The 20886-nt window shown below is 53.2% G+C and overlaps 9 protein-coding genes across 9 annotated transcripts; 4 read left to right on the forward strand and 5 right to left on the reverse strand.

Annotated features, from left to right (window-relative positions):
- Positions 1-158: 158 nt before the first annotated feature.
- On the reverse strand, positions 159-962 carry AYL99_09392 (50S ribosomal protein L31e; the record flags this gene model as incomplete). Its single annotated transcript, XM_018840899.1, has 3 exons — positions 159-371; positions 525-599; positions 849-962. 3 exons carry the CDS (start codon positions 960-962, stop codon positions 159-161), a joined length of 402 nt encoding a protein of 133 aa, XP_018689580.1.
- A 505-nt stretch (positions 963-1467) lies between these two features.
- On the reverse strand, positions 1468-2422 carry AYL99_09393 (hypothetical protein; the record flags this gene model as incomplete). Its single annotated transcript, XM_018840900.1, has 2 exons — positions 1468-2306; positions 2368-2422. The coding sequence occupies 2 exons, from the start codon at positions 2420-2422 to the stop codon at positions 1468-1470; spliced, it is 894 nt and encodes a 297-aa protein (XP_018689581.1).
- Positions 2423-3260: 838 nt separating this feature from the next.
- AYL99_09394 (hypothetical protein) lies at positions 3261-4234 on the forward strand (the record flags this gene model as incomplete). Its single annotated transcript, XM_018840901.1, has 2 exons — positions 3261-3617; positions 3677-4234. The coding sequence occupies 2 exons, from the start codon at positions 3261-3263 to the stop codon at positions 4232-4234; spliced, it is 915 nt and encodes a 304-aa protein (XP_018689582.1).
- Positions 4235-4589: 355 nt separating this feature from the next.
- Positions 4590-6267, reverse strand: AYL99_09395 (hypothetical protein; the record flags this gene model as incomplete). The annotated part of the gene is made up of 3 exons (XM_018840902.1): positions 4590-5760; positions 5832-6149; positions 6200-6267. 3 exons carry the CDS (start codon positions 6265-6267, stop codon positions 4590-4592), a joined length of 1557 nt encoding a protein of 518 aa, XP_018689583.1.
- Positions 6268-8888: 2621 nt separating this feature from the next.
- On the reverse strand, positions 8889-9800 carry AYL99_09396 (hypothetical protein; the record flags this gene model as incomplete). Its single annotated transcript, XM_018840903.1, has 2 exons — positions 8889-9340; positions 9419-9800. The coding sequence occupies 2 exons, from the start codon at positions 9798-9800 to the stop codon at positions 8889-8891; spliced, it is 834 nt and encodes a 277-aa protein (XP_018689584.1).
- An 821-nt stretch (positions 9801-10621) lies between these two features.
- Positions 10622-12025, reverse strand: AYL99_09397 (hypothetical protein; the record flags this gene model as incomplete). The annotated part of the gene is made up of 5 exons (XM_018840904.1): positions 10622-11144; positions 11197-11339; positions 11390-11620; positions 11671-11778; positions 11834-12025. 5 exons carry the CDS (start codon positions 12023-12025, stop codon positions 10622-10624), a joined length of 1197 nt encoding a protein of 398 aa, XP_018689585.1.
- A 1926-nt stretch (positions 12026-13951) lies between these two features.
- AYL99_09398 (hypothetical protein) lies at positions 13952-15736 on the forward strand (the record flags this gene model as incomplete). The annotated part of the gene is made up of 5 exons (XM_018840905.1): positions 13952-14107; positions 14140-14338; positions 14399-14797; positions 14850-15015; positions 15067-15736. The coding sequence occupies 5 exons, from the start codon at positions 13952-13954 to the stop codon at positions 15734-15736; spliced, it is 1590 nt and encodes a 529-aa protein (XP_018689586.1).
- A 668-nt stretch (positions 15737-16404) lies between these two features.
- On the forward strand, positions 16405-17358 carry AYL99_09399 (hypothetical protein; the record flags this gene model as incomplete). The annotated part of the gene is made up of 1 exon (XM_018840906.1): positions 16405-17358. One exon carries the CDS (start codon positions 16405-16407, stop codon positions 17356-17358), a length of 954 nt encoding a protein of 317 aa, XP_018689587.1.
- Positions 17359-18646: 1288 nt separating this feature from the next.
- On the forward strand, positions 18647-20599 carry AYL99_09400 (hypothetical protein; the record flags this gene model as incomplete). Its single annotated transcript, XM_018840907.1, has 5 exons — positions 18647-18914; positions 18975-19476; positions 19543-20074; positions 20115-20253; positions 20319-20599. 5 exons carry the CDS (start codon positions 18647-18649, stop codon positions 20597-20599), a joined length of 1722 nt encoding a protein of 573 aa, XP_018689588.1.
- Between the last annotated feature and the right edge of the window lie 287 nt (positions 20600-20886).

A 20886-nucleotide genomic window follows, 5' to 3' on the forward strand; every position in this document is an offset into this window, starting at 1 on the left:
AGGACATTTTTGCGAAGGGGGAATCGAGTTCCTTTTGACCGCCGAACGTCACACTCTCCACCAGGTCCTGTCCTCACAATCCCGCAGCAACTTTTCACATACGGTGCAGCTTAGCTCGCTAGCTCGCTCAAGGAATCCTTGCTTCTTCTTCTTTTCGCCTACGAGTCCTCAACAACGACGGTCTGCAGACCCTTGGCTTCCCGCTCCTTGACGTTCACGGCCTGGACGTACGAGTACAGCTTCTCCGTGGCGCCTTCCTCGTCGTTTCTCTTCCGCGATATGCGGACCCGGAGGCGGAAGGGGACACCCTTGATGCCGGACTCCCACACCTTCTTGTTCAGTTGGGGGTCGAGGCGCACGTCGTTGGTTCCCTGGAAATTGAGAAGAAACGAAAAGTGAGCAAACCGTATCATAGTTCCAGCATTGGGGAGAGTGACTCGAATAGGCGATGAGTCAGGACAGACGCAGGGTCAAGAGAGAGGGAACCTTTGTGCGGTACCCTCGGCAGGGGAGTCAAAACGTACCATAGCCTGTGTCGCGAATCTTCGGATCTCCTTGATTGCGCGGGGCGCTCGCTTCTTGAAGCTGACGCCGTGAACCTTTCATTTTTGTAGAGTGATAATCAGTCTTCCGTCCATAATGCTTGCAGGTGGGAAAATATAGACGAGAGAGGGTAGGAAAGGAATTGAGACGAGGCAGGGCGAGCAAGCCGTTCGGGTGGACTTCATAAAACTGATTCCCTCATGGCGTGGTGTATCCATTCTCCTCTCTACCCCTTCCTCCTATTCTTCTTATCCCTCTTCCGGGGGTTTCGAGCGGTTTCACGGAACAGGTGGTAGGAGACATACTCGCTTGTGCAGATGGATGGTGTACTCGCGCGCGACGACATCTCCAATCGCCGACCGGGACTTCTTGGACGCCGTCGTCTTCTTCGGCTGGGTCTTGGGGTTGTCTTTCGCCATTTTTGAAAGGAAGGGGGGTCTTCTAAAGTCGAAAGTCTGGGTTAGCTGCAGGGATTCCTTGCTCGAAGAATCTCTCGCTCTCTTTTTTGGGCGATCTTTGCGGAAACCTTTGACAAGATCTCACGCAGAAGAGGAAAATGGGTGGTGCAGGGGCGAGCAGAGGAGTGTGGTTTTTCTTTTACATACTGTCTGAAGTGGCGCGAAGGATGGGAGACACTGGCGGGATGGTGAACTGGCTGGCAGAAGAAGACATCTGGGATTGAAATTTGGATGTGCGCAGTCAGTCCAAAAGGGGAAAGGTGGTGCCAAGATTTCAGTCACGTGAACCCGTACTTTATGGTAAGTTTGTAATTCGTCATTGGGAGTGTCTTGAAAAGGCGGAGAAATGAACACCATTGGGCGGGAGCAAGTCGTTCCAGTTCGACTGTTGAAAGATCAGATCTACTCCAGTATCTATTCTCGTCTTTCCTGCTGTGCGTTTGGCTGGCAAGGACACCTCTATCTTTCATTCGTCGTATCGAACTTTTCCAGCACTCACGTCCGGATAGACATCAAACCTTCTCTGAGTGTAGATCGGGATGCCTTTTCTCGTCTCTTCAATCTTTGCGCCATCAATTTCGGCATAGACAATATCCTCGTACTCTTGAGCCTCCACCAAAACTTCTGCATTGGGATTGACTATCATCGAGTGCCCATAGGCGTGATAGGTTGCCTCCATATCTCTCGCGGGACTGCACATGGCCACGTAGATCTGGTTGTCCATCGCCCTCGCACGGGCCTGCAATGTCCAATGCATGGGACCCGTCGTCGTGTTGAAGGCCCCGGGATAAACGAACATGAAAGCATCCTTCCTTGCAGCTATCATGGCGAGTTCGGGGAAGCGAACATCATAGCATATTGCCAGTCCAATCTTACCATATTCCGGTATATCGATGATGGTCACTTTGTTTCCAGGGGATAAGACATCACTTTCCTTAAACTTGATCTTTCCTGGTATATCGATGTCAAACAAATGTGTCTTTCGATGCGTTGCCAGAAGTTTTCCTGAGGGCGCGAAGACAAGGGAGGTGTTGAAGTATTCCTTCGTCTCCGGGACGAATTCTGGTATACTTCCGCCGATCAGATAGGTCTTGGTCTCTGCGGCAACCTTGGATAGCATATGCCACGAGGGTGACTTCTCTTCGGAGGGAGGCGAAGGTAGGATGGTCTCGGCATATTTGGGGAAATATTGACAGCCGTATGGAGAGTTGAAGCATTCAGGGAGGACGATCATGGAGGCGCCCGCCTTTGCGGCCTCGACAACTTTTGAGCGGGCATGTGCCAGATTTGCTGCTTTATCACCTCCTGTACACGTATCAGGATCATTTCTTCGGGTCCAGTTTCGAAAAAGGTACTCACCACTTACCTGACGCGAGCTGCACGAGCGCAAGCTTGAAGGGCTTTTTCAGTAGACCTGCCATGGATTGGGGTTCGAGCCGTTGGGCAGGCTTGCTAGGGTGAAAGTAAAGAGGATATAATACTTCAGAGGTGGTTTGCTTCTCTTGAACTTCATGCAAGACGATCAGTGGCTGGACAACGTTACGGAGAAGCCGAGTGTTTTGGTTGCGGGGTCCTTGGCTAGAGAGAAGGTTGACCGAGCATCAACTCCACCTCACTGAGGCCCTTAAGTTGACCAAACGCACCTACCTCAAGTGTCCTCAGCGGTCTGGAATGTTCAATATCATCTATTTTTTTGGCGATGACCATCTGACAGCCGCCTTCAATGCAACAAGGAGGCGGTTCGTCTTGAGGTTCATTGCAGATGACCGTCAGTAGGCCTGCTAGCGAGGGATCAGGCATTTCACGCGCAGGATGGATCCGAACTGCGTAGCTGAATGGCAAGCGATCTCTGAGGGAGAGTGAAGAAGTTCAGTGATTGCTACAGTGAGCATCGTGAGACCCGAACTACACCAAAATGCACATTTCGTTTGTCCCAGCTCTGCCAGACCCTCGTCTCTCGCACTTCCCATTTTGCCTTTTCCGAGGATGGGACAGGTAGGTACTTTCCTTTGTTTGAAGGGTGAAGTTGCTTCGTCTTCGCTCTTATCTCCTCAGTTAGACTTTCCTGCTTCCTCCTCATCACATCTCATCCTTCCTTCGACCAAACACCTTTCTTGATCTGCTCTGCCCGCCCTGCCACGACGTTGTCCTTTTATCAAACATAAAAGAATCCAGAGTCAGTATCACACTCCCCCGTGATGTTCATCCCACTCATTGGTTTTCCAGCCAGTTTGTGCCGTGTCGAGCGAACCCTTGACCATGACCGACCACGCCACCAGCGGCAAAGCTGAGCCTGCCCAGACAGTCACAGCCGACATTAAACAGAAGGAGACCAGCACAGAATCTGCCGAACCTCCGTATGGGGGTGCAGATCACCAGGTTGCCACGCCTAAGAAAGAGGAGAGCAGCTTGACCAAGCAATCAGGAAGTGCCAGGAAGCAAATTCGCACCCCAGCGACATTCAGTGTTGCTACGGAGGATCACGTCCGGGGGATGATGAATCAGGCCCGTAGAGTGCTGCATGAAGATGGAAACGCGAGTGAGGCAGGAGACAACTCCAAGGACATGGCTTTGCTGGCCACGAATCTCGTGCAGCTCATGAATGCTTCTTTCATTGTGAGTGCTCTTTCTTGGTCATCTGCTTGATTTCTGCGCGACTGATTGACCTTGCTTAGGCCACTGACACCATCGTTCGCGCCATTGCCTACATGAGAGGTGACAGTCAGCTTTCTGCTCGCAGTGCTATCTTCCAAGCCAGACGTGATCGCCGTGCGCAGAAGGAAGCTGAGCGACCACTCAAGGACGTGAAGAACAGTTCCTCGCGCACGGCTTCCTCAGGTGGTGTGGGAGCTGGGAACAAGTCCGCCATGTCAAATGGAAAAAGAACCTCTGACAATACGAAAGTCAGTGCCGACGCCGGTCCAAACCAGGAAAACACTCCACCTGTCAGCGGGGACCAGCAACACAAGTTACAATCACTTCAGCAAAAACTCAATAGGAAGAAGAGCCGCCGGGCCTGGAACAACCGACGCCCCTTGCAAAAGCCAAAGGATAGCATGAACTCCGAGGTGCAAGGAAACAAGGCAGATGTGACGAATAGCACGGTCAATGGCGTGATCGAATCAAAGGACAATGTGGAAAAGAAGATAGTGGTGGGGGAGCACAAGCCCGAGACGTCTGGAGATGAGGCTATCGTTAAGGCTGATGGTTTAATTATTACTGTCAAGGCCTGAGACAGGCGCCGCGAAGGAAGCTGTCATACCGGCAAGAAAGGGCGGTTAACATGAAACAGCGGAGAGCCACAGTTGTCATTCAGATAAGGAGTGGGACTATGGAACATCATACTGGCTGTACAGCATCGACGATGGGACAAATGCAGAACCTGACGCGCAACAGGGCGAACACACCCAGTTAGCTGGCTCACAGTGCGCTGCTACAAGCATTAATGACCATTTGAGGCGGTAGATGATCCTCCATTCGTGTCATAGTGTCCTCGATCTGAATCGACTGAGTCGGACGTAACATAAAACCTCCACCATGATGGTTTGACAGCCTTGCCACCCGACAACTTTGAGGTCTTTCTGCTCGCTACATGGTTGAGAGCTGGTCCATGAAACTGTGGTGTGAAGCGTCTCCCGGCACATGCTTGCTAGAGTCTGCGTATTCCCGTAGCCAGCTTTGGTGCGTTCTCTGCAGCTCTCTACCAGCCGTCGGGCCTTTATGGGTAGCTTTGTCGATGGTGGCAATTCCCTTCGCATCAAACGTCATGTTGAGTGAGCTCTCTTCCCACCGCTCGGGAGCAGGAGACGGCGACGACCGTGGTGACAGGCTTCGCCGATCGACTCGCCATTTTCGGTATGTCTGCAGGACATTCCAAGGGAATGCCATAAGCTCCTGGCAGCGGTGGGCCTCCCCGCAGGTGTCGCACTCAACCGTGGCGATGGGCTCGAAATGCCGTCTCAGGGCATCTAAGGAGTATAGACGGACGGTGACGAACCCGGCGGTGTCAAGTTCTGGGTACAGCATCGACACCACGACCACGGCACTGTACAGGTGGGCCAGGAAGAGAAGGATGAAGGGCTTCGAGCCGCGGATGTCGCTGAAGGAGATGGCCTCGCGGCTGGTCATCCCGCAGAACGGGTGGACGAGCCAGAATGGGTCGTATTTTTGGCCGTTCAGGTGTTTTGCCTGGGCCATCCGGAGCATGTCTGCCAGACCCCGCGCCGTGGTGGCCAGCTCTTTCATGTGCCTGATGCACACGGTCAGCCGGTTCATGGCGGTCAACCCCTGCTCCAGCAGGAACTCGACAGCCGCTGTGGCCGACTGCACCGTGACCAGAGGAGCAGACGTCGTTGCTGGCTCGGTGCAATAAGAACCAGTGCTTTGTTGCTCCGGGTGGTCGGGGTATTGGGTTTCTGCTTCGTCAGTATAGACGAGTTCGTATAGCGCCCGTACTCCGGATGATGCGGCCCATGGGCGCATGGCGTCGACCACGGCGGTTGTACCCTGCAGGACTCTCCGCAGATCGGCTGGGGTTGGCTGGTTGAACATGAAGCTGATGGACGCCGCCAACACGCCGTCGGCATTCTCCTTGGAGAAGCATGCCAGCGCCTGTTGCAAGCCTTTCAGAGCCAATGACCTGTACCACACCGCGTCTTCCATGACGCTTGCCATCTTGGTCAACTTGCCGATACGGGTAGCCGCGGCCACTATTTGCGCGTATGCGACAAAGTCATACTTTGCTGTGGCTTGGATACCTCTGTGTTGGGGGTCGTTAGTGGAAACTTGGGCCCCGAGAGTCGGCTTCGGGGCAGCGGGGGGCATGCATACATTTCGTAGGTATCGTACCAGAGGGCAAATTTCCGCGCTTTATTCTGGTCCAAAATATCTCCGAGGGAGGCAATGTAGTAGAGATACCGGAGACCTCGCGGATCCAGGCCGTGCCAATCGAGGGATGATAAAACCTTCAGCTTTGGGAATGGCGTTTCTCCGCTTTCCCTCCAGGTTCGACACGCACTCTCGATCGACTCTACCCAGGCGATGGACCTCGCATGGTCTAAAGCGGTGCCTGCTGATGAGCTTAGGTAGACGCACGCTCGCGAGCCTCGAGCACAGTTTTGGCTCGTGTCCCCGTTAGTGTCGGAGTTGCTGTTTGGGGTAGTTACTCACCACGTAGGTCTGGCCTGATCACATCTCACCCGCCGGGACAGGCAGGTTCTACATCCGTCCTTGGATTTACCATGACTCCTTCGAAGGATAGCGGCATGGGGAGCCATGATCTTTTTGCACCCGACAACTTGATTTGGGTGTGTGTAATACCGGCTGTTTAGTAAACTTGACAAGAGTGAGAGACTTATTTACCTTGAGAGGTTTCTACTACCCCTTGAGAAATCGACCTGTTCCATCCCTCTTAATTAATGGATTTCACGGTCCCCACTTTGCCGTCAACGAAGGAAGGTTGATATCATTCCATCCCCTACATTTCTGGCCACAAGCACTCCTGGCCCGCTCCCCGTCCACTGCCTCCCTCCCTCCATCGCCACCAAGGCACTCCCTCGACGCACTCGGGCGTGCCGTAAGAGGGTACTGTTACCGTTTACCACATTTGTGACGGCCCGGTCGTGGGAAGTGGGCAGGCAGGCAGGCAAGCAGGAAGAGACATCGATACACACGGAGGACGGTATGCAGACAAACACCGTGAATTCCAGATCAAATGTGTACACGGTATATGTGATTAGGGTGTGTAACGCCGTTGTGCCTCCTGGAGGGGTCCAAGCCTCGATCAAAGCTTTCCCCCCTTGGCGAGATCCTGGGCCTTGCTTCGCGTCGTGTAATGTTTAGCAGGTCGGCGGTGCAGCAAGATCGCCATTTACGTCTGACTGAAAACAGCAAAACGTAGGGCGGTTGAAATAGGCAAGAGGCGCTCCGCTCCCATTGGTTGACGGCGGCGGGATCGGGGCAAGACTCGCTTAGTCAGGCCATGCCAAGGGCTTGGCACGGGTTTACATTATGTAACACCGCCGGAATCTGTCACATGTAATCCTCCTTGCCTATGGCGTTTTGTGACTGTGGTGATCTTATGGCGACTAATGCCTTGAGCCGCAGCTTTGTCATCTCATGTTTTGTGGTCACAAGCGGGGAACATAGCCCTGCGATAGCTCCGCAAAAGGCAACCATAGCCTGTGAGTGAAAAAGGGATCTCCAGCCCCCAAATCTCGCGAGCGCGGCAAGATGATCCATAATCTATTCGCCGACACCGGGGCATGGCGCATCACAGTGGTTCCATCCAGCTCTAGCGAAAAGCTGGGGGATAATTGGTCGCAATCCATCAAGCCTGCTCGTTCTTCTCGCTTAGCAAATTGACAGTCAACAACCTAAAATTTCCCGGCACAGAATAGAGAGCATCCAGCCACTTCTGGAACACACTAAGCCAGAATAGAATTTCTTGCGGCCCGCCGAGAGGGCAACCCGTTGTTTCCTCTCGTGCTCGACGAAGGAGTTGTGACGATACTGCAAAGCTGGATACTACCTACGCATTAGCTCTTCCTGGCTAGTTACTAATGGAGTACTACAACGTCACTAGCCGGCGGCTTTCAAGTTTTCAAATGGCTATTGGTAGGTGTCCCTCCAGAATGCTTTCCGCACCACGATCAAAATCATGTAGATTCGTTGCACCTCCTTAGTATGAGTCGAGTTCCCGTCACAGCAGCTCATGCTCCGCAGCGATTTCTTGAGATACTGGTATTATGTAACGTCGCAAAAGCTTGAGATGCCCCCAGGCAAGCAAGAAAACGGGAGAACACCTCACAGTATGAGGGAACCCCCCAAAACGAATGCTCGACAAATTTGGTTGATCCGCATGGCCAATCTCATACCCTACTACACGAAAGGGCTCTCTCACAAGCGAGTTCGCAGGCGTTATCAACCGTGCGATGCGCCCAGGTGGTATTACCATCTCCTCGAACTTCCCCTCATAAACGACACTCGCCTGTGCAGACAAGAGCTCATACGTATTATTTATTGCTACGGGGGTCTGCCTGGTAGCAATAACGCACAGACAGAAGAAATGGCACCGTGCTGCCTGCAAGCCGCGAAAGGCGCGAACATCCTAAGTCTGTGGCTGGAAAAGGCGAAAATAAAGTTTCCTGCGTTGTGGCTCTATTTGCGGAAACGCCACCACGGTTAAGCTAAGCCTGTTACGGAAGTTAAGGTGCTGCGTTTGAGAATGGTTTATTACAACATTGTATGTTAGTCAATTGTTGCCGCGCATTATGATATGATATGATACGAAGCTGATTCCAATCTCCCGTTCCACACAATGAACGGTGGCTGTACATCGGCAAAAAGTCCCGCGGCCCATAGAAATATTCTTGGCGGGGGCTGCCCAGCGAGCTCACGGCGGGCAATGGGCTCTCTTGTAGCGAACCCTGAGAGCGCATTTCGACCAACAGTCATGAGCGTTCCTGATCATAGCTGCAGTGGCTGAATGTGTCTGGGTTAAAGGCCCAGTGCCGCCTCTAGGACCGTCTATATACATCCCTGAGCGCGGGTTATTGCCAGCAGTTCTGGCGAAACATTCTCCAGAACCCATGATAAACTGTATCTGGTAGTCTCGTACCGTGAGAACCACGACCTTATAGCTTTTAATCTTGATTGAAGTCTTTCTTGCGCCTGCATCTAGCCCGACCAACACGATCAAGTAGGCAACAGCAACTACGAGTTGATGTAGATGGAGCTACAGTTGCTTCTCCAACCGTACCTTCAAAGTTGTCCAGACTGGCCGAACTCGACCCTAATCGCCCCATATTTATCCTGTCACTTATCTCCTCAGGAGCCTTCTCCTCCTCCGGGATCAGTACGAGTCCTATACTCTACAGGCAGCATAATTCACCGGGTCCACAACACAGCGCCACCACCGACACCATTCCTCTGCAACGGGTTCTCGTTCCCCTTGCCGTCCTCCGCTTTGCTCACATATCCGACCAGGTCCGTGAAGCCGCACTTCTGATAAAAAGCCTCTTTGCCGTCGGCGGCCATGACGCACGCAGGAACATCGCCCATTGGATCCAATCGCGCCATCTCCAGTCCACGCGCTACGAGCTCCCTCCCGAACCCGCGTCCTTGGAAGCTCGGGTGCACGCCCAGGATCTCGAGCGACCAGTGTGTCTGCCGGTGCGGCGCGCTCATGAATCGTATGCTGAATGGCATCAGCGTCGGGCCCAGTGCCCAGTACGTCAGCGGTCGAGGGTTCTCGGCTGTTGGGCGGACGGCAGCTTTATTGCGGAAGAGAAACCTTCTGAGGCGAAAATATGTGGACAGGATGGGCTTCACCAATCGACCTATGTAGAGAGAGCGCGAATGTTAGGTGGAACAGCGATTCTTGCGTTAAGAAAGAACGATTGACTGGACGGACTCACGTGGATCCCACCGTCCCCAGAGTCCATTGATGTGGAATGCTCCTTCGCCGGCACGTTCCCACTCAGCGATACCAGTGATAGTTTCGCCATCCTTTTGGACGGATGAATTCGGCTTCGACGACGATATCTTGAGAGCTTCATCGTGTGAGAGTGCCTCACCAGGAGTTTCCTCGCCAGCTCTGGTCTCATACGAGACCATCAGCACCTTCTGGTAGTCGTACCACGAAAGCCACAGGCTCTCGCGCAATGCCCGTTCGAAATCCGCCGGGTGCTGCTGTTGGAAAGGGAACAAGACCTGGAACAGACGATCAGGTCCGAAGGCTGCTGCAAGGACCGTCGCCATGACGGGGATGTCGGCCGCTACGGCTCGCCGGACGGGCATGTTGTCTGTCGAGGTTCGCAGGGGCCAGCTGGTGGTTTTCGGGTTTTTTTAGAGCTAATGATCGACAGCAGTACTAGCAGTTCTTATCAGGTCGAAAAAAGACGGAGGTTGCTCACTCAAGTCGAACAAAAGTTCTTCTGTTTTAATACTCTCAGAGAGGAAGGATGGGGTACATATCTCCACGCAATAAAGGGGTGGGCCCAGTCCAGATGGCTACACAGCACGCAGCATGATGTTATCTGCGCCAGGGCTGGCTAGTAGAGTTTGTGGGTACTGTGTAGTTCATTTCGCTATCCTCACGAGCCCACATCGGGCGGCCTCTACTCCGCTAAGGACGGGTGGTGTTAAGAGACAGGAAGTCCTAGTCTGATTCGCTCAACCCGACCAGAAAGCATGTCTCCGGGAACCGTTACCGTCTCCCGTATACTTTTTGCTAGTAATAGCTCTCTCGAACTCAAGAGAAACCTTAATATGAAGTCGACATTCACATTTATAGTCGGCAAGGGTTCGAGGGATCCTCAGACCCGATGTCGAAGAAGGGGGAACAGAGAGTAATCCAGGCAGAGGTTACGACTACTGGCGCTATACCAAGCACCGAAGACGAGGTCAGCCTATTTAGTTATATACTTTGCGAAAACTTAGTGGACTCCGGGGTTGGCATGTCTGTCTCTTCTCATCAGCGTGTAGCCACCAAGCTGAATGGTTTTTGGTCCGGAAATCTGGACAATTACCATTTGAGATCAGAATCTGTTCCGAGAGTGTGATCGACGTGCAATGTTGTACAGTGACTGACGCAACACGAAAGTGACGAGGAAGTCTCTTTAACGCTGCTCGTGACGAACTGTGTACTCCACGTCTTTGCGAATGATGAACTCCTCACTGTTGTGTCTCCCGAGCGAATCCTCTTCATGCGAGACATTCGATCTGCCGTCGTGGTTGAATCCCTCGTTGTGTGGTCCTTCGACGCTAGCGTGATACCGCATGTGGTCTGGGGGACAGAAATTGATGCTTGTGCTCTTCCCCAAGACTTCGCCGGCCTTGTCGTTTTCCATCCGGGTATAGTTCCTCGTGTCGTTACTTTTGGTCCCCTGGGCGGCCAGAGAGTCCATCTGGTAGGAGTGTCCGCCCGAACCGTATTGGCCGGCATTGTATCCGAATACGGTGGCCTGTGTTGTGTCGAATTTGCGCAGGTACTGGTTTAAGGCCGGGATGGCGGCAGAGAGGAGGGAGTAGACGACCTCAGCCTGGCGAAAGAGCACAGGACGTGTGAGTGCAATGCCTGCGTTGGATGCCGAGCTGAAATCCGAGACATATTTGATTTGCAGGCCGATGAGGACAATGATTCTACAACCGATCAGTCAGCATATGCAACGACCATGCAGGATTCGCACCGTACGGCAATCTGAGAACAAAGCATATGGACGCTTGGACTTTTCTCTGAAGAGTCATGTGTAGTGGGAAGATGACGACGAGGGAAAGACACCAAATGACCACTTCCAGCAGCGCGTCGAATAGGCCAATGACGATCCAACGAGTGACCTGATATCTGGTCAATGATTCTGGATCTCAAGCATCTGGGCTTGACTCACCAATCCTGAGCATTTCTCTGGACCCGATCGAATAACTTCAGTCGCCGTACACCCAACTGTGGCAGCAAGAATTGACCCTAAACACCATACTCCGCAGATAGCAATGGTTATTTCGCAGTAAAGATGTTTCTCATGCTGCCCGACGGCAAACAGACGCCTGCAGAGCCAGATGGCGGATGATTTGCCCCCGAAGAGGGCTAACAGGAAAAGAACGTCTCCGGCTCTCAGCGACTAGCAATCGTATCAGCTTGGATCTGCGTCAAGGCTTTCGTCAGACATACATTGGCAACTGTATGTGTGTCACTGGGAGACAATAACGTATACGAAGAGCCGAAACCGCCGTCGACAGTTGCAACCATGATGGCAATGAATTGTGCCACCGCGATAGTCTGTCGATCATGAGCTTCCTGTGCAGAACTGCCATGGTGAGGTCTTTGAACAAACCGTTGCCGCGACTGAGAGCCAGTCCTCGATGGCCATATGCCTGTATTTGCTCGCAATACGCATTGCCAGCACCATGAGGGAGTAGGTCAGGAAAAGAATGGTCATCGTCAGAACGATCCCACGGTGGTCATTTTCGGTGTGGTGATAAGGGCGCGGGCCCAAGGCAGGTGCTGCTTCGGAGGAGGTACTCATTCTCAAGGCTGGGGCTCGATATCATTGAATGAAGCTCTCTGGCGACACTGCACTCTATATGTCCAGCGTGCGAGCTCTCAAGGGACTGGAAGCGAGGTCTTGTCCTAGGGCACGCAGGGCTCCCGCTCCCTGTCACTCGAGAAGCCGCAAGTTGGAGGCAGCACTAGTGCAGGAGATCGTTTCCTTTCTTATGGTGGTACCTTGCGCCAAATCCTTGGTGGCTGGCTCTGACAGTGCCTGGTCGCGCGATACCTGGTCGAAACGGGACATTTCGGACAGGGTTTCGAGGCTGCAAAGCTTGTCCTTGAAAGCTTCAAGCCTGCACCCTTTGCATCTACTCAGCTGATGGTTCCAGGAAGGCCGCACCATTGGGGTACACTATGGCAAGTTAGGTTGTCATGAGAGGTCTACCAGGGCCAAGGATTGGTTGCTGAGCCTTCGTCTCTGCAGTAGCCAGGTTGATTCCCCTGATGGCACCGTGGTGAATCATCCCTCTAGAGATCGCTAAAGCATGATGAAGGTGTACCAGCGTCATTAGGATGTCTCTTTGAAGGCTCCCAGATACCCTGTCGGCTGTTGAGATTGCCGTCGAGCAAGGCAGTTCGTCACGGACTTCAAAGAGTTCAGTTCTCGTACGTACTTGGGAGGACAACGCACAGACCATGTGTCGGCCTTTTTTCCGGAACCCACTTGCCATTGCCCCGGCATATCTCTGCTTTACCCACTGGGGCCAGTGAATGTGACGGGGGCCATGTAGCCCACCTATACAGGCAATGATGGTCCCTCATTCGCCCCCAGACATTAGGGCCGGAAGGAACCTTTTATACCGCCGCGCCGCCCGTGGGTTAGATCGACTGCAAGCGAAGTTTTGAGGAGGTTGCGTCTTACCGTCTGTACCCGTGCGGGAGAGTTCTTTTGTCGACTAGGAACGCATTTCCGCAGTGCCTGAGTGTGATGAAGGGCAGAAACAAGCACGACACTTTCTGCTATAAGTACCCAACGCTGTGTTGACTACTTCGTTGCAGTGACTATACACTGGCGGCCGTCCTGACTTCTGCCCAAATGACTGAAGCTCTTCAGTGGTCCTTCAACAAACCAGACATTTCCTTAGAAGTTCCTGTGCGACGCTCAGTTACTCCAGAGGAGATTAGCTTTTGCTGTTCCAGTGATAGGGGTTTTCGGGGACATTCTGTTTGCGTTGCTGCGAGCTCTCGGGCGTTCTCGTAGTCCGCATTTCCCCTAGTCTCGCATTCGTCCAGGATTTTTTGCCAAATGAAGACTTACTGAACCCATTCTCCTTGATCAATGTCCTCAGGTTAGCCTGCTTTCAAAGTGGGACCACGTCAATCGATACAGCATCATGCTACCAGGAGTGTCGAAAGCCCAGGATCATGCAGAGGCCGTAATTCCGACGGCGGACAACAAGGGATGGATGGTGGATACACCGCGACATGATCACAGGGATCTCAATGGTGGACCAGTTTAGTCCGAGTAGCTCATGCAGCTGTGTTGGCACATTGGTCTGGGATACTGATATCCTGCTTCTCGACCAATCAGCTATCTCTTTGCCTCGATTAGAGATGCTACCGACCAGCTTCCAGGCGGTTCAATCTCGCTGCGTGGAATCAGGTCATGCTGAGCGTGAAATAGTCGGTTGTAGGACCCTTCGCTTGAAAGATCGGTCCTGTTTCCAGCCCACGCTGTCCAAGCCCTGGAGAGGTTTGCTGATTTCCCCAATCGTTGAACCACTGAGCCTCGTGGCAAGCCCTATGTGGGGATTGGAGGACTCCTTAGACGGGAAAGGTCTCCCTGCAGGAGTCTTCTTCGAGGCATCTTGACCCGATCTACTCCTTCTCTTCAACTGTTTTCTTCTCTTCTCTCTTTCGTTTCTCTTCCCACAAGTATTTTGTATCCCAACCTCACAAAATGGACAAGTCAATCAATTACAGCATCGATGCGACCGAGGATGTCAACGACGAGGGCCTCGTCCTTGATGAGAAGACAGGAACGGTCGCGGACAGGAACGCCATGGCGCGTTTGGGCAAGGAACAGCTCTTCAAGGCCAGTTCAAATCCTTGCTTGGTCTTGGACGCGAGTTATTGACAGATGAACAGCGTAACTTTGGTTTCGTGTCTATCTTCGGGTTTGCCCTTATCATCATGAGTACCTGGGAAACGATTCTGTCGACACTGGCCTTTGGGCTGGGCAATGGCGGGCCTGGGGGGCTTATCTGGACCTTCGTTGCGGTATATATCGGCTTCGTCCTCGTCAGTGTTTCCATGGCGGAGATGGCTTCCATGGCTCCTACCTCTGGTATGACGGCTTTGCGTGACCCTGGAGAGAAAAACAATGCTAACATAGCTGCGTGACAAGGCGGACAATATCATTGGGTCTCTGAATTTGCTCCTCCAAATGTCCAGAAATTGCTGTCCTATTTCATCGGCTGGTTTGGCATCCTCGGTTATCAGATTGGCACAACCATTGGCGCATTTGTTGCTGGCACCATGATTCAGGGCTGTATCATCTTAAACAACCCTGACACATACCACCCTCAACGATGGCATGGAACCTTGATCGCAATGGCCATCACCGTTTGTGTGGCCTTATTCAACATCTTCCTTGCGAACCACCTGCCACTGGTCGAGGGGCTCATCTTGGTGCTTCACATCGCCGGGTTCGTGGCTATCTTGGTGCCTCTCTGGGTTATGGCTCCGCGTACTCCAAGCTCTGAAGTGTGGACCTCCTTCACGGATGCCAATGGATGGGGGAGCAGTGAGTTTTGCTCAAAAGTTTGACTGAAGCGCATTCAGCTAACCAGTGGCAGTCGGTGTCGCCTGTCTTGTCGGGATGATCACCAACGCTGGTGCAATGGTTGGAGGTGATGCCGCAGCGCACATGGCCGAGGAGCTGAAGAGCGCCTCGAAAATCCTTCCAAGGGCCATGATCTGGACTATAGTCGTGAACGGACTTCTCGGATTCGTCATGCTTGTGTAAGTGGGACTTCCTTTGATTCAGAGATTGTGTCGTTAATCAAGCTCCAGCACATTCCTCTATACGTTGGGGAACTTGGACGACGACCTCGCATCACCGACAGGCTACCCTGTCATTCAGGTGTTCGCCACGGCTACTGAGTCCAACGGTGGTGCAGTCGGCCTCACCGCCATCCTCATCATCCTCAACGTGTGTGCCAACCTCACCACCATGGCGGGCTCCTCTCGTCAGCTGTTCTCTTTTGCTCGAGACAAGGGAGTTCCTTTCCACCGTTGGGTGTCTCAGGTTCCACCTGGATACGACGTCCCGGTCAACTCCATTATTGTCTCGGCCCTTTGCTCATGCGTTTTCCACTGCATCAACATTGGCTCGTCGATTGCCTTCAACATCATCATGTCCATTGGCACGGTGGCGCTGATCACGAGTTACATGACCTCAATTGGCAGCATGACCTGGAGGCGAATTCGTGGCCTACCTCTTCTTCCGTCCAAGTTCTCTCTCGGCAAGTTTGGCCTGGGGATCAACGTGGCCGCACTTTGTTTCTGCGCGGTGGTCTACGTTTTCTCATTCTTCCCTCCACTGCCAAATCCACCTGCAGCAGCCATGAACTGGGCCTGTGCCGTGTACGGAGGAGTTGTGTTGCTTGCTTTCACTTACTATATCATCCGCGCAAGACATGTGTATGTTGGCCCTGTGGCGTATGTCAATAAGAACGCCTAACTTCAGATCAGAACGAGCCACCACGGAGCCACTGTCGCAGGTATCGAGACGTCTAGATCACTGAGGTCGTCTGATGGACTGCAGAGTTACCTTTCTGGACGTCCATCTAGCCAAACTAAAACGGCCTCTTTGTCGTTCGAATTGAAGAAGATTGTTGGGCTTGTTTCCCTTCCATTCATTTAAACATCAAATCTATATCCAGATCACACCAACAAAGAGGCAGGTCAGCCGAGTGCCAAGTCAAGCGGCTCCTTGGCAGTCTACTAACTTGTCTCCCTCCAATATGATGTTCGAACTTGGATCTCTCAGACGTCGCAGCTCACTGGTACAAATAATTTCTGCCTTGGAATCAGGGTAAAGATGTTTACTCCAATCGCTTGTCGCACTGTTGCTGTTTGTCTTAGTGAGGGCTTCGAACAGGTATAGCGGTCGCCCTACATGCTTAAGCGAGCCAGCGATGCATCCCCAGGGAGCCGTCCTCACCGCTCCGATAAATCTGCTGAATCTTGCTCTCCATCCCATCGACAATATTCGGGAGTTTATTTCCAGTAATTATACCTACTCGAGGCGACTCCAGCCCCCCCTGCCTATGCCGCCGTTGCCTCTACTAGCTACTACTGCTACCCTAACTAGATCTTTGGCTTTCGCTAACAGAGCAGCCCTGCGAGATGAGTTTGTCAGAAACCCAGGCACGTCAACCAGACATTGTCATCGAGGCAGACGACGTTGACTCTGCTCTTGGAGACGACCTGTCGACCTACACGCGCTCTCTCAGATCGAGTCTGTTTCAAGGCATACAGGAGAATGGTAGGGCCTACCACAGGTACAAGGATGGCTCCTACATCCTCCCAGAGGACGACCTCGAGCAGGAACGCCTGGATCTACAGCACGAGATATTTTTGACTACGTTTGGTCGAAAGCTTTTCCTTGCCCCTGTTCAGCGAGCAATGCAGGAGGTCCTTGACCTAGGGACAGGGACTGGCATTTGGGCAATCGGATTTGCCGACCAGCATCCTGAATCGAATGTCCTGGGCAACGATCTTAGCGCAATCCAGCCGCGTGTTGTCCCTCCAAACTGCAAATTCGAAGTTGACGATTTTGATACCCCCTGGACGTTCAATAGAAAGTTCGATTTCATTCATGGGAGAATGCTTCTCACTTCCTGCTCTGATTTTCCGAGGCTCTTCCGCCGCGCCTTTAATGCCCTGCAGCCTGGTGGATGGCTAGAGATGCAGGACCTCTACATGCCATTCTTGTGTGACGATGGCACACTCGATGGAACTGCCTTCGGGGAGTGGAACGACAGATATATAGAGGCTTGTGTAGAGCTTGGGCGAGATCCCTCCTGGACTGCGAAGTACGAGGAGTGGATGGTCGAGGCGGGATTTACAGGGGTTCGGCAGGAAGTTTTCAGGTGGCCCGTCAACCCCTGGCCGAAGAACAAAAGCCTGAAGGAAATTGGTGTCTGGAATATGATCAACATGCTCGAAGGACTGGACGGCTTCACAGTTCGACTCTGGACCACGGCGTTTGGTATGACGGCCGAGGAAATTCGAGTATTCCTTGTGCAGGTGCGGAAGGATTTGCGTGACACCAGAATCCACTCGTACTGGCCCATGTGAGTATCAAGTCGGCGTGGGAAGCTGCAGCCGAGCTGACCTCTGTATTTGAGATACGTCGTGTATGGCCAAAAACCAGAGGACTGACTGTCAAAATGAACGAGTTGCTGTTGTCGTTATCTGCATATCCTACGACTGTCTGATGCTGCAAATTTAGCGATCTGACCAGTGCATCTGGCGTCAGGTACTGAGCTGGCGAGCGTTGGAAGCAATTACAGGTCCTGCAATTCGACTCAAAGGATTCGATGGCCTCATCTGATCGCTGCTGGGCGATATGCAGCTGAAGCATCTCACTATCCCGCAAGAATTTTCTCTCGACGACGAAGAGAACGCCTTCTATCCGTACAGCTGGATGGTAATGGGATACAAGGCGACAAATTCTTGCTGTCAAGGCTGAAAGGAACAGAAACGACAGCAACGAGCTGTTATTCGGCTACCAGAGCACCGATGGATTCTTCTTTGCCCCTCAGCTCTCTCCTATGGATGCATTACGCATGGCCAGGGCGATGTGTGCAGGACCTGTTGACGGAGGAAGACCAGGATATGGCTTGAAACCCGATACAGCATCCCTATGACGAGTGATGAACATGGGGTATAGACGGCAGAAGAACGAGATGGGTATTTCGATGTGGAAAAGGATCTGTCTTTCTTCATACACATAACCTGGCCCACTTTCTTCTTCACACCGCTGCTACAGGCCTGTCGTCAATGTTTGCTCCCAACTGCGCCAGAAGGACTGGCGTTGTTACAAGGGTCCCCCGCAAAATCCATCTTGAGCCGATACTCCGCGTGGGGATACTTTACATCAGTCCCATCCACGGTGCCATGCTAGCCATGGATCCCACTCTCCACTTCCAGCAAGGCCATTCTTTCTCGTTGGGAGTTCTCCCATACCTTGGGACCACTTATGGTATCTAAGGCTATGACACGGTAGGGGCCATCCGTGTTAATGCCGACATAGCCGCCCACGGAATGTCTATATTCTGCCTATATATCTGTTTTACCGTACAGCACCACCTATCGGAGAATCGCCGGCCCATGGATTCACATGAAACCCGTACATGGCCATTGGCATGGCCCATCTCCGAGCTCGAAGAGGCAGACTACGTCTGGGGTGTCTCGACTGTAGACCCTTTCGTCCTGATGGTGCTGCTTGACCTCTCACAGACCTTGATGCGGCTGATGGGCTCCATTCATTTAGCCTATATCGTACATCGGCGGCAGGTGTGCTGTTGCCAGGGCTGCAACCATAAAAAACACACGAGTGCCAAGTGTACGCTCCTCTTCCACCATGAGGTTCACCCCAATAGTGGCCGATACTGATATGGATACCAAGGCATACGACATCACCCACTCTGAGGACGTTGCCGGGAGAGGGCAGCAGCAGCACGAATATGGCGACGTTCAAGGCACGGCGCGCATACACGCCTCACGCATGGAGGAGGCACTCCTGCAAGAGAAACCCAGACCACTACGCAAGAGCTTCTTGAAACTGTATGCTTGTATCTTTATCGCATATCTGTGCTCGGCGACCAATGGCTTTGACGCGAACACTTTTGGTATGTACCAGATACCTTGCAAGGAGGGAAAGGCTCCCCAGCGCTCAACGTGAATCCCAGGTGGGCTGTCTGCGATGCCGCCCTTCATCGACTTCTTCGGCATCAACTCCAACAACCAGGGCCTGATCGCGGCGCTGTATGTCATCGGCAATGTGGCCGGCTCCTTCTTCGCCGGTCCCTGCTCCGACAAGTACGGCCGGCGAGTGGGCATGGCCATCGGCTCGACGGTCTGCATCGTTGGCACCATTCTCCAAGCCGCAGCCCAGAACCTTGCCACCCTAGAGGGGGGCCGGTTCATCTTGGGCATGGGCGCCGTTCTCGTGCAGACGGCCGGGCCCAGCTATGTCGTGGAAATGGCGTACCCGAAGTACCGTGGGCAGCTCACGGGGGGTTTTCAGGCTTGCTTCTTCTTGGGCACAATCATCTCCACATGGCTGGAGTACGGCTTGTACTATATCAACACCAACTCGTCGTTTATCTGGCGGCTCCCGCTGGCTGTGCAGGGACTGCCGTCCATTATCATCCTCTGCTGTGTCTGGTTTATCCCGGAGACGCCTCGATGGTAAGTTAACACCCATGATCCAACCCACAAGGAAGTTGGATTGACGTTACGGTCCCCCCTTCTTAGGCTACTCGCCCATGACCGCATTGAAGAAGCGAAAGCCGTGCTGGTCAAGTACCACGGTGACGGTGACCCAGGCTCGGTGGTGGTGCGAGTTGAGCTGGAGGAGATGATGGAGGTGATCCGCATAGACGGCGCGGACAAGCGGTTCTGGGACTTCCGCGAGCTCTTCAACACGCGGGCCGCGCGATATCGCACCTTCCTGGTCACCTGCATCGCCTGGTTCGGCCAGCTCGACCTCCCGCCCACGAGCTACTATTTCCCGCTCATGGCCAAGACGGCCGGCATCACCAGCGTGCACACCCAGCTGCTCCTGAACGCGCTGCAGACCCCGATCATGATGGTTGCGGCCCTCTGTGGGTTGCGCTTCGTCGAGAAGCTGGGCCGTCGCAAGGTCCTGATGGTTTCGAGCGCGGGCATGTCGGCGTCGGTGGCCATCATCACCGCGTGCACCGCCAACCAGGCAGGGAAACCTGCAGTGGGAGCCACGGGAGTTGCTTTCCTCTACGTTTTTCTCGTCGTTTTTGCCTTTGCATGGGTAAGCAAGCGGTGGCCTCCACACTACCCTTCGCTCTTAGAATGGGGGGTTTCCTCTCGCTAACGACCACGGTTTTACCTTGTATAGACCCCCATGCAGTCTCTCTACCCAGCAGAAGTCCTCACATTCACCGCCAGAGCCAAAGGCAAGTCTCTTGTGTTTCCTCTTTTCATACACACGTGCGCCCCTGTTTTGGCACAAAGAAACTGACTGAAACCGACGACTGACTGAAAAAAAAATCCAGGCATGGCATACCTGAACTTCATGGTCAACTGCGTCAACGTGCTCAACACGTACGTGCCGCCGGTGGCGATCGCGAATTCGGGCTGGCGCTTCTACATCCTGTACGTGGTGTGGGACGCCTTCGGCGTCGTCGTCATCTACTTCTTCTTCGTCGAGACCCGGGGCCGCAGCCTGGAAGAGCTCGACGAGCTGTTCGAGGCACAGAACCCCAAGCAGGCCAGTTTGGCGTACAAGCACGTCGTCATCCGGAGTGACGGGACCATCAAGGACGCGCCGGAATGAGTGGATGAGTGGAGTAAGTGAATGGATGAATGGATGGATGGATGGACGAATATCTTGACAGGTTCCCCCTCCTTCCTATCTCACCCGCGCGGTAGGAGCCGAGCAGCGGCGGGATAGGCAGAGTATGGTGGTGATATTGACACAGGACCAGGATAGTGAATCTGGCTTGGTCAGGAGGTATCGCAGTATTTTGGGGGCCGGGAAGACAGTGACGGACTGTTTCGAGTATACACATTTCGATACAAGTAGAAGTGCGGAATGGTGGGTTGAACGAATAATCGCGTGGC

The sequence above is a fragment of the Fonsecaea erecta genome (assembly GCF_001651985.1).
Source record: "Fonsecaea erecta strain CBS 125763 chromosome Unknown Scaff9, whole genome shotgun sequence".
Taxonomy (NCBI): domain Eukaryota; kingdom Fungi; phylum Ascomycota; class Eurotiomycetes; order Chaetothyriales; family Herpotrichiellaceae; genus Fonsecaea; species Fonsecaea erecta.